A 12,634-nucleotide genomic window follows, 5' to 3' on the forward strand; every position below is an offset into this window, starting at 1 on the left:
CATCTGTGAAATATGTCCTACCTGCTGAGCGTCAAAATGCTGAGAGGCCACTGAATTGACATCATGATCACTGAATGTCTTCCCCAGCTCCTGCATCACAGTTTCCATTTCAGCCGCTTGCCTGAGATTGAAAAGGACATAGAGGGCCAGATGTACTAAGACAGCGCTAATACCGAGTTTTCGTATGCGCAGAATGCGAACGCTGTGCTTCACTATATTGCGTGGAATTTACTAAGCTGTCGCTTCATTATGTTAACAGTGCCCGTCCCCGCCCCCTCTACAACGCCAATTGCGTGTGCAGAGCTGAACCACAAGCGCAGTTGAATATTGCAACATTAAAAAGAATCAAAGTTTAGCGATCTTACATGATACAAAGATGTCAATGAGCAGCGACAGATAGAGTAGGCCTAGTAGTTCTACAAGTCCACTTAAATACTTTAACTATTTACTGCACGTAGACTAGGGCTATGACTTAATATAGTCTAACAGATTGAGAAGTGTGGGCTATGTCATGAAAGAGACAATACGATATTAGAGAGGCAAACGAATGTTAAGGTTGCTTTTGACATAGTGCAATGAAGAAAATTGATGCTCTTAATACTGATTCAGCTGTCTCTAAAAGTTTTTCTAAGAGAAGCAGTCAACCGCAATTTGGATTACACCTGCTTTTAGGAATAATTAATCAATCGCTATTAGCACCTCTCCTCCCCTGTATTTGCGCGTTACACCCATTTTCTGCTGATCCGCCCAGGAATTAATATTTATGACACAGAAAAGCGCAAATAGCCATTCTCAGCTCCCACGGCAGGCAGTCTGCGCGTTTCTCTCATTGCGGCCTGTTTGTACATATCCTCCCCATGTTTATACGTGCACGTTACGCCTGAAATGGATGCAAAACGTTAGTACATCTGGCCCAGAGTATCTTGTTATGCCCTTAACATTTTGTCAAATTTTGCAGTCACAAACAATTCATTATACTCTAACTGAACCCTTACAAACGTAATATTTTCATCTGTCAAACATTGCAGAATTTTCACGTGAGCAAATTCAACTTTCAGGGTGGGACTTGGTGACCTTCTGATATGTACAATAAAACAAGGGGCTACATTACAATTCTGGAGGAAAAGATCAGACAGTGTGTCCCAAGAGACCTACTCCAAAAGATGTCATTGGACCATGAAACCACATAATGATCCAAAAAATACAGTCAAACAAGGCAAGAAATGGTTAACAAAGAACAATATCAACATATTAGTGTGGCCCAGCTAGAGTCCAGACCTCAATACGTTAAGGACAGCGAAGAATGATGCCAAAGAATCGTTCCTGCTTCAAAACCCAGATTCCTGCTAAAAAGATGCGGTCAAGAACCATCGTGGAAACATGGAGAGGCTTGGTAAGTATTATTAGAAAAAATAATAAAAGCTGTGAATGCAAATAAAGAGGTTTCCACTGATTATTTAAAAAGGGCATGAATAATTTTGGACAAGCCATTTTTCATAAAAATGTAAAAAACAAACAACAGAACAAAACATATTGGTCAAGAGAAAAATCAACATTAAATCAATATTTACCAGGCTATGAATAATTTTGTTCTTAACTGTACAGCTGCTATATGATGATTGGAGGAATGCCAAAGTGGCTGGACCTCTTTTTGACTGACTAGGTTTTAAAATGATAAGACGTGACATGACATTTCCTGTAGGCTACACTCAAGTGTGTTTCATTTGTTGATCTACCAACCTCTCTTGTAATTTCTTGATCTCCATGTCCCTCTCACTGATGAGTTCAGAAATGCTAACATAATAATTGTGCTCCAAGTTGAGCAGGGTATCGGAGGCAGGTGAGTGAATCAGTTCATGGTATACGTCTGCAAACTCCCCATCCCAACTTGGCTCTTCTGGATGTGAATGTTCCAGAGTGGTCTGGAAGGACACAAGAAGCAGACAAACCATCATCATGTAGCTGGACGACTATTCATAATAATGGCTACTAGTGTTACACTACTGTATGTTAATCAGATTTCAGGATTTAAAAAGTATTCAACCCATTAAAATCGCCACCATTTCCTACAATACTAACACTAATTATATAATAATAATAATGCCCTTCAATCTAACGAAAACCATAGCATTTCACTAACAAGTACTGTATATGCATAATAAGATTGTAGAGCTTGAGAACACTGAAAAATATTTGCCATTATATGTTCTTTGTCCTGTATATCTTTTCAAAGCCTCTTTGTTTGCAACCAAGCCATAGTTGGCCTTAGACATATGAACATTCTAATCAGCGTTTCCACACAACCAAACATATATTTTCGCTCCACAAAATCTTGCTTCAGAGGCATGGTTGTGGAAACAGTTAAGCCGTTTGTCTATAGTGGGATAGTACAGCACTCTTCACACTTATTGGCTCCCCTGGCAAAGTTGGGTGAGGTAGCCTACATAGAAATAAGAAAAATCCAACCTTGAAGGGAAGCACATTTATTCTTTATTTATCAAAAACACATGCACTTTAATTATTGGTACCCATGTATTTAAAGCTGCTGTCGGCAAGTCTTCAAAATTCCGAGTCTGAAGTCGGAAAATTCAAACTGATACAACTTTCAGGTCCCTTCCCCAACCTCTACCAAGCTCCAAACCACCCCCAAACCCCTCCCCCTCTGGAGACGAGGTTGTGCACGTGAGCAGAGTAACAGCCAGGGGGTCAAGGCCAGAGCCCATTTAGGGAGAGCCGGTCCACTCCCTATTAACTCCATTGTACCTGCAGTTCCTGTTGCAGTTGCAGGGCGATCACGAGCAAGTGCAAAACAATGGGGGTCTATGGGGCTAGACAGTTAAATTGGTCTATTGCACCGTGTGCACAAGCTGTGATTGACAGGTAGTGATTCCTCCCCCCTAACGTGATTGCTTAAACAAAACAGGGAGCGCTCGATTTTTGCAAGCACAATTACAGGCTTCAGAGGGAGCCAGAGAATTCATGTTTTTCCTAAACAGCCTATTTAATATTCTACTTCCAGAATCCCATGACAGTTCAAGCTAATATGGCTAAAAAACAATGCTGCCAACGGCAGCTTTAATGCTTTGAGTCTCCCCTTGTCAAAAACAGCTCTTCATCTTCTCCTTTGATGAAGTTGTTAGAGTTGTAGGATACAGTACAATCTCTTTAAACTGTCCAGATTCCTAGGTCCTCTCTGGTGCGTTTGCCCCTGTGCCTCACCCCACTGGTTTTCTATGGATGCGCATGTGCCAGTGAAATTGCCTTTCTGAAATTTACAGTGCTCCTACCCCCTTTTAAAACTCTATATTTGTTAGGCTTTAATGCTTCACTTACCTCAGAATAGGCCTTGGCCCATGCATTTGTGAGTTCGGTCATGTCCACTTCACCATTCAACAAATTCTGAAGGGCTTGATCAGAAATCCTGTCATAATCTTGATTGGTTTCTCTCTCAATGAAGTTGGAAAGACTAGACTTCAAGTCTATTGAGAAGGTATGTTACAAGTTACTTCACATTAATCAGGTATCACTACAAATGGTATCTTCTAAACCAAAAGGCTTTTGGAAGGGTGTTTTCACATGTAGTGCCTTTAAAAAAAAAAAAAACTGAACCCAATCCATTAAAAGGGGACCCGGAAGTGGATCAAAACAAAAGGGACTCAGATAGTTTTGTATTCACATTGTTGCTCTGGGTTAGTTGTGTATTTTCATCATTCATTCATTATCAGGTTGAAATAATTATCATAATAACCCATTATCCATGTAGTGATTTTGTTTAATAAATATTTGTTTTCTCAAATATTATAATACATTTTCAGAATGAATGATGAGCTATTGCAAAGATTCTCTTGAACTGTCAGTTAACACGCCAGCCAATCACACTTTCTAATTCAGTGGTAGGCCTGCCCCACCTGGTTACTGTTGATATGTCCAACTTTAGCCAGCCTACAATGCATAATGTGAAAGAGGACCCAGGGCAATTTGTGTTTGCAATGCACAGATGATGCGAACCATGCTGCGGAGTTCAAAGCTAACCATGCCAAGACTACCTCCCGAGGTGGTCTCAGTGCGGTTCGCTTTAGAGGTGTCTGAGCTCGGTTGGCATGATCACATATGCACAAAAATGCGGAGGCATCAATCTGAATTTGTTTGAAAGGCTGAAAGGGAGAGTGAAAACACCCGAATTCTTATATGAAAATACAAATTGGGAAGATTTACCATTCTCAACAAAGCAGGGGATTTTATGTAGCAGCATGATTCTTCCGTGGAGGTCATTTATATTTTCTTGGACTGGGAACTGCAGTGGAGTTTTCAAAACACATTGCTGCCTTCCTGCCTTGAACTCAAACATAAATTCCTTTTCCGCAATATTTACTTTTCCTTTATTCCTCTTCATGTTCCCTCTTCTGCAATGGATGGATGCTTCTTCTGAATATTACAACTGCTAGTTAAAGCTTAGTATCCGTCATTCAATACCTAAAAAGGGACACACAAACAGTACGACAACATTTCCCACACAGAAATTAGAAAAATATAGAAAATATAAGGAATTTATAAGAGAATTGATAAAGAATCGAATGCCCAAATACAGTCTCCCTCTTAAACTGCTTGGACCACACTCATTGTTGTTATAGCCTATTTCTTATCATTTAGTAGGCCTAGTAGGCCTATAGTAGGTTATTCTCATAGGCTATTGCACTTTCTGCTTTTTTGCACTTCTGGTTAGACGCAAACAAACCAACAACATACCTGTTACCGCCCACAAATAAAGTAAAATATCCACGAATGTCCGTGTGTTCGTGTGAAAGAAATGCCACGACCTAATAACCTCACTAGCTAAGTAGATATCACAAGTTAATGGGTTCAATATTGCTGTCATATTACCGACTATGAGTAAATACCATAGACAGTAAACACAGCCTAATACGTTAAGGCTGTTACGTACCTGTAGCCTAAGTCCTTCTGACTCCACCTTTTGTCCACTTCCACCTTGATATTTACAAACAAAGACGACACGTTCAATAGGTTGATAATTGAACCTGCTGATATTAATAATAGGCTACACACAGGGAGAAAACAAATTCATTGCACCAATCGGAAACTGTCGCTGCTTCCGGTCACGATTTCTGTAAGGGAGAACTGAAGTGTCAAAGTAGAAGCCAAATCGTTGTATTAAAAGGACAATGCCTTGCTCACAGTGTATCAACCTAAAGTCCGGTGTAGGCCCATTATCTTTGCTATAATGATCTATCCTAACGATAAAGCTATTGCCTCTAGTGCGAGATTTCATCTAACAATTTATTATAGTGGCACGAGCGTTACAAGGTTTGCAGCACACTTCCTGTTTTCATTTCTGGATGGGAGACGGTAAACAAATCAAAATAAAAGCCCAATAATCACTACTCGCGGCAGCATAATACCAATAGATATATGGTTTATTCTGTCTCTTGACATCTTTTTAAAGACATTTCTCCTGTATTGGTGCACATTAGTCCACTTTTACAATCTATATAACAATCAAACATAGGCTAGATAAAAAAATTGAAAAAAAATTGGGCTGTCAATCATTAAAATTTGTAATCTAATTAGGCTACTCTGAGATAATTAATCTAAATTCATATATCATATATCATTCTTGCTGTGAAAGTATTTTAAATATTTCAATTCAAATTAATCATTGAATAATCAGCATTAGTGACATTACAGTTTTTCTCAAATGCTAAAACACAAAAGCCAATCCTCTAAACCAAATGACCAGTTGCCTAAACACATTTACTACATCTAGCCTCAATTTTTCAATACCATAAACACATTTCACATGAAGACACAATTCACAAAACACAATCCTCCGTTCTCATAAATCTAAGCACATTTTTCCTTGCTAAAACACATGTTGCAAAACATATTCTCAAATGAAAGCTCATGTGATGCAAAATGCTTGCCACAGTCAGCAATAACTGAACACAATGAACACACCTGGCGTCATTCATTAAACACAATGACTCAAAAATGAAGACACTTGTTGCTAATGCGCACAGTGACTGTGGTGTGTGTGTGTGTGTGTGGTGTGAATGAAGAAAATAAAAGAACTTCACACCCCGATCACATTTTCTGTTGTGCACTGTTGTGTGCAATAGATTCAGTTTTTTAGCATTGAGTTGTGTTACAGTAGTGTACTTGGAGAATTTTCTGTACTCTTCATATGAAACTTACTGCAAGGCTGGGGTTATACTTGTTGTTAGACCAAGCGTAAGCGTATGCGCCCGTGTGCGACCTTCTGTGTCCTGTGTACAGACTCACTGCAGCATTATGCACCCAACTGGAGGTCTTCACTAGGGGGAGACTATAGTAACCTAATATCAGATGTGGATGTGGCCATGTGCCATTGTTTACGCTCATGATTGCCCCCAGCTTCGATGTCGATAATGCATCTTGCAGTCACCTTTTTTTGGAGTGATCGCCCCCTACTTTCTTATCAGTATTGCATGCGTGCACGACCGATGCACCAAACGACCGCAAAATACGCGAGGCAGCCATGATACCTGCCTTACTGTAACAAATCATGTTGTTGTATTTACAGTAATTGTGTGTTTCAGGTAATAAAAATGCAGTTTTGTTTTTATTGAGTAAAGATAAATTACTGTAACTAAACATAACTCAATACAATTTCACTGAGATTACTTGATTTTTTTTTTTTTTTTTAAATATATTTATGAAAATTCATCAGTAAAATGGTGGATATAGCGTTTTGGAAAATAACTCTTCAAATGCCTAATCCTCTGCAGAGATCTAAGAAGATCCGTTACTCTAAAGTTTTTAAAATTGGCATGCATTGGCAGTTATGAAACAAAGAACCTTCTCACAAATTGAGCATTGTGTTTTCAATTGTTTTGCTTTAGTGTGTAATGATGTTTATAGTGTTTACATTTTTGAAAGCTTCGAGCTGCTCTTTTGGTGTGAAAGTTTGAGTTTTGAAGTGAGAAGGTGTGGTTGTGCTTATTTAGCTTTAGAAAAGGGTATTGTGTTTAGACATTGGGGAACATGGAGGAAACGTTTGTGAAATGTGTTTTAGCATTTGAGAAAAACTGTAAAGCAACACTAAAGCACTTTTCTCCTCTGTCGAACGCACGCTATGTCTATCCAGCAAATAACGATGTCCACAAACAAGCAGTATTGCCACAGTTACTTTGAACAAGTAATCCGATTACTGATTACTGACTACTCCTTTAAAAGTAACTTAGTTACTTTACTGATTACTTGATTTCAAAAGTAACTAAGTTAGATTACTTAGTTACTTTTTAAACTAAGCGCCCCCCCCCCCCCCCCCCCCCCCCATCAACAATAGATGCAACAACCTTCAAAAAGTAATTTCAGGGAGTTATCTAAAAATACTTTAACCTACTGAGGTACCGAAATAGCCTACAGATGAATATGTTTGTTCAATAATGTCTAGTCAGTATACTAAATAAGGAAGGGCTATAGATAGAAACTGTGGTAGGCTAATAAAATATGAAGATTTTGGGCTTTTCGTGTATCCTTCTACTGTAGCCATTTAGAATATGCCAATTAAATTGCACTTGTTAAACTCACCTCGACAAGTCTTTTGCAATCATTTAATCCACCATGGGCGATGCTAAAATCACTGTTACTAACAGTGCAGTGCGCAAGACTATCATTAGCCATTTTTTTACTCTTATGAGACAAGAGTACACTTTCGTGTTGTCTGGAGTTAGATGCGGTCTAAATGTTACTTTTTGGGGGGCACTGACTGACGCTATATTGAACTGATTAATTTAGTTCGGGAGAAAAGAGCTAAAAGCCCGCCTACACTGAAAACGTATCGATAATGATATAACGAAACAACCCAGTCAGGGTGCTCTGTTTTGGATGCGGCTCGGGCACAAATAGCACCCTCTCTCTCCCTCTCTCCCTCTCCGTTGCGCGTGCGTCAAGGAGGCGCTATGCGAACTCGGGATGTTTGGCTAGATAGGCCTAGCACATTGTCGCCAACACAGATTGTACAACGTACCTTAATGTTGTCATGTGTAGATGACTCAAACTCAAAATATGCCTACTGACTGTATTTTCATATAGGAAACGCGCCTCTCTCCTCCCTGCATTGCTGTTTGCGTTTGTGTCGCTGCGTGGAGCCTACACATGAGTTGTCCTCATGCTGAAAACGTAAGCATGGCCTCACGACAAGAAGAAAGCAAAATGAAAATGACAAAAATAGTAACGCACGGAGACTTGATGAGTAACTTTAATCCGATTACTGGTTTGGAAATAGTAGCGCGTTAGATTACTCGTTACCGAAAAAAGTGGTCAAAATACAGTAACGCGTTACTTAGTAACGCGTTACCGGCATCACTGCAAACAAGATAGAGTATGTTGCATGATTTTATGAAAGTACGATGTATTGCGACATCAAAGCAAGTCAAATTTGTAGTTTCTTATCTCTCGCTCCATCGAACTACAGATCCGCTACCCGATCTGGTAAACTTAATAGGGCTATAGCCGAGGGCCGCGAAGCAAAGTGTGCCATTCACCCTGTTACGAGTTGATCAACCACTGAAATGATTTTGGAAAATGCAAAAACATTACAAAAACATTACAAAAAACTCTTTAGTGTTGCTTTGAAGTTCAAAAACCAACTCGGTAACACTTAACTTGACAGGTTCATTCATAACACATTCACAACAGCTGTCATGAACTGCACAATCATTCATGACTGATTCATGAAACATGACTCAACAAGAATATCAACACTTTCATGAATGTGGAAGACAAAACGACGAAAACTTGTCAAAATAACGCCCTTTATGGTTACTAACTAGAACGGCTCCGGGTCAAAGGTCGTACGCAAGTGATTAAAGGTGAACTATGCAAGATTTTTAGCTTAACTTGCCTGAACTAAAACAGAACAAACTAAAACAGAAAGATTGAGGCACTCCTAGTAAAAAGCCTTTGATCAAAAATATGAGGAGTGCCTCAATTTTTCATTTTTTTCATTAAGGAATATGTGATATAATTGGGGGCATTAGCAGCACATGCTGTGTTCATGTTATGGTAATGCTGAATTAGAGCAGCCTATGATCAATTTAAGCACTGTATAGGGCTATTCTAAGTCATATTGCTGCATTTTGTAGTCCAACAGTAATGGCTAGCAACAAGTAACTACACTAAGCAGTAAAAGAAAATATTCTTCGGATGAATCCATTATGTGTACAGCATTTAGTCTTCACAGAGATAAACAAGCCAGGCCTGAGGTGGCAGGTGGTGGTTCATAGGGAATTTTCCTATCCATTTAATTGAGTAAGTACACCAGCTGCTTCTCTCTTTCCCTCATCTCCAGCTCATGACAGGACTTCCTTACAGGTTCTCAGAACTAGACGTTAAGCAGCTGCGCTAACCTTTCAGTGATGTACTAGTTACCATCTCACACAGAGTTGCTTTGATCTGAGCATCTATCTCCTGAGCTGACTGGAATAAAAGAGTCACATTTCCTGGAGCATTTTTCCTGAAAACAAGGTAGAGTGGAAACCAATTGACTATTATGGTAGGGTTGTTAAAACACTAAATATGTTGTTCGTTTTCAGTAATTTGGAAATGTTAGTCTTTTTGTCTGGAAAAGATTGTTGCTGACATAGCAAACAGTCATATGTTTCAGATCTGTTCTGAGTAGTAGCGCCCAGAGAAAGCAAATTGAATATTTCCAGACTAAGAAAAATTATAATGTTACACATAAATGTACTGGTACATATTTTCCCTTTATTGTTTATTTTCATGACAATTTTACTCCAAAGAACATATATTTCAGTGAAAATGTATATGATGCACAGGAACATTCAAAAACATATTTCTCTCAATTTTGTCAAAAATGATTTGGATCAACACGGCCGTTGATTGCCTGTTTATTTCAAAACATTTCGAAAAGCGTATATTTTCTGTTAAAGTGTTGATACAAAATATAAGCTTGAGGACCCTCTCGAAAATGACATGCCACATCTCAAGAGGCGTTCCTCTTTAAATATATAAATAAATAGATGAATAAATAAATACAACATTTGATACAGTATATTCTTTGCATGTGTTTAATCAAGACACCTGAGGATGATTTCCTCTGGCTTGCATTCCTCATCAAAATTGCTGACACACAATTTACAGGACCTTCTGTTCTTATTTACATTTGGCCTACACAAAGGTTGTTCAATCTTGATGTTTTTGGATGTTTTTTCTCTAATGGGACATAAGACTAAATAAATGTACAATTTGCAAAAGTAGGAACGGAACAAGAATCTATCTTATGCTGCTTTGAATGTTATAGACTCCAAAAAACTCTATGAGCTAGCAGCCATCTGCTACAGGGACTTTAATCGCTCCATATGGTGTCTGTGACTGAAGCTGACACACTGACCTCTGATAGCAAATCACCTTAGGAATCCTGTCTGGTTTAAGTAAGGCTAATGATACATTTGAATGTAATCTCTACAATGTGTGATATTTCAATACAATTTATTTTCCCCTTTCTGTAGAATTGGATGCCCTTCCACCTTAACACATCCACCACATTAACAGCATGCAGCAGACACCAACCCACTATACTCAGGTAAAAAAAGACTATTTCAGATAAAGTTCTCCTCTGTGCTTATAAGGAACTGTTAGCTGTTCTGGTCCTATTCCTTGTGTTTATTATATATTTCATCAAACTGTTTCTTAGATGACCACAGTAAGCCTATATTCAACAGAATCCTGATTAATGCAGATTAGCTGATGTTTTAATCCAAAGCCATTTACAACCGGTGGAAATTAAATATTGAAAATGTATATATTCACCAGCCACTGGTAGATTTTTGGTCAAATTCACCAGTCACTTAATATTTAATATTGTGGATTTAGGCTGTTTAATTCTTTCTATTCCTTAATGTAATCTCAAATTACACTGGCCTTTGCCAGTTAAAGTCTCACTGAATACTTCACTGTTTCAAAAAGAATGTCTAAACATCTGAAATATGATATTTCATATGCACATCTGAAATATTATGTCTCATATTCCATGTCTAAGGATAGAATAAATGAAAATGACATATACAAATAATGAGACAAATGAGAAAATAAAAGAATGAGATAACTAATGCAATTCCAAGGAATTAGCAGTGCATGAAAATGCAAAAAATGTATAAATAGATAATGAAGATATGGTTACTAAGGTGTTGCTAGGGTAGACATGGTGGTTGCAGAGATTAATGAAAGTTGATATTGTGAAGGTAGACAGTTTAAAAAGAGTTTAAAAAGAGTAGGAGTTCAAATAACACTTGTGTTTTATTCTCCACTGTCGATAAGTTAACAAATCCTCCCTCACAATTAGCGCCCGAACTTCTCTCAACTAGTAAATGCAATGAGTTTTCATCTTTTTTAAAAGGTAAAATTGACAAAATCAGACTCAACATATCTGCTACATTACAAATTCAACACCTGGAACTTCCAGCTACAAATAGAGGGAAGCTTAACTTGATGTAGAGTTCAACTTGATAGACCACGAAACACTTGAAAAAATGGTACAGAATCTCAGCTCCTCCGCATGTGGCTTAGACACTCTGCCTACAAATTTCTTCAAAACTGTTTTTCACCTTATAGCCTCAGATGTCCTTCACATTGTAAATACATCACTGCTGTCTGGCACTTTTCTAAAGTCATTAAAAACAGCTGTTGTAAAGCCACTGCTCAAGAAGAATAATTACAGGCCCATATCCAATCTACCTTTTATGGGCAAAATTATTGAAAAGGTAGTCTTTAATCAACTAACCACCTTCTAACATCAAATGGGTATTTTGATTACTTTCAGTTTGGTTGTCGGGCAAATCACAACACTGAAACAGCTCTCATTAAGGTTTTCAATGACATACGTCTCAACACAGATTCTGGTAAAACATCAGTCCTAGTGCTACTGGACCTTAGCGCAGCATTTGACACTGTTGATCACAATATTTTACTACACAGACTAGAACACTGGGTTGGATTTACAGGCATAGTTATCAACTGGCTCAAATCATATCTACAAGAGAGGAGCTTCTTTGTTGCCAACGGCAACTGTCAACACCAACATCCTTGACTTGTGGTGTTCCCCAGGGGTCGATCTTGGGGCCACTATTATTCCAGCTCTATATGCTCCCACTTGGACAAATCATCCAAAATAATTTGATTTCATATCATAGCTATACAGATGACACACAAATCTACTTAGCTCTGTTGCCGATGGTCCCCTTGATTCTCTATGTCTCTATGTGTATAGAACAAATCAACACTTGGATGGCTCAAAATTTTCTTCAGCTGAACAAAGAAAAGACTGAAGTAATTATATTTGCTAAAAAGAAGGAAAGAATTAAGGTTGCCACTCTCCTTGACACAAAAGGATTGAAAGCAAAGGATACTGTTAAAAATCTCAGTGTATTACAGTTTTTCTCAAATGCTAAAACACATTTCACAAACGTTTCCTCCATGTTCCCCAATGTCTAAACACAATACCCTTTTCTAAAGCTACATAAGCACAACCACACCTTCTCACTTCAACTTTCACTCCAAAAGAGCAGCTCGAAGCTTTCAAAAATGTAAACACTATAAACATCATTACACACTACAG

General features: G+C 38.3%; 1 protein-coding gene across 1 annotated transcript in view; it reads right to left on the reverse strand.

Annotated features, from left to right (window-relative positions):
- Positions 1–5,099, reverse strand: part of ferry3 (FERRY endosomal RAB5 effector complex subunit 3) — a 41,991-nt gene extending 36,892 nt beyond the window's left edge. Inside the window, exons 1-5 of the mRNA XM_062547152.1 lie at positions 4,943–5,099; positions 4,216–4,473; positions 3,334–3,479; positions 1,741–1,922; positions 22–121 (exon numbers count right to left, since the gene is read on the reverse strand). Coding sequence (XP_062403136.1) covers positions 22–121; positions 1,741–1,922; positions 3,334–3,479; positions 4,216–4,393 — 606 coding nt within the window. The 5' untranslated portion in view covers positions 4,394–4,473; positions 4,943–5,099. The remainder of the gene's footprint in view (positions 1–21; positions 122–1,740; positions 1,923–3,333; positions 3,480–4,215; positions 4,474–4,942) is intronic.
- Between the last annotated feature and the right edge of the window lie 7,535 nt (positions 5,100–12,634).

This window comes from Sardina pilchardus, chromosome 10 (genome assembly GCF_963854185.1).
Source record: "Sardina pilchardus chromosome 10, fSarPil1.1, whole genome shotgun sequence".
In the NCBI taxonomy this organism is placed as follows: domain Eukaryota; kingdom Metazoa; phylum Chordata; class Actinopteri; order Clupeiformes; family Clupeidae; genus Sardina; species Sardina pilchardus.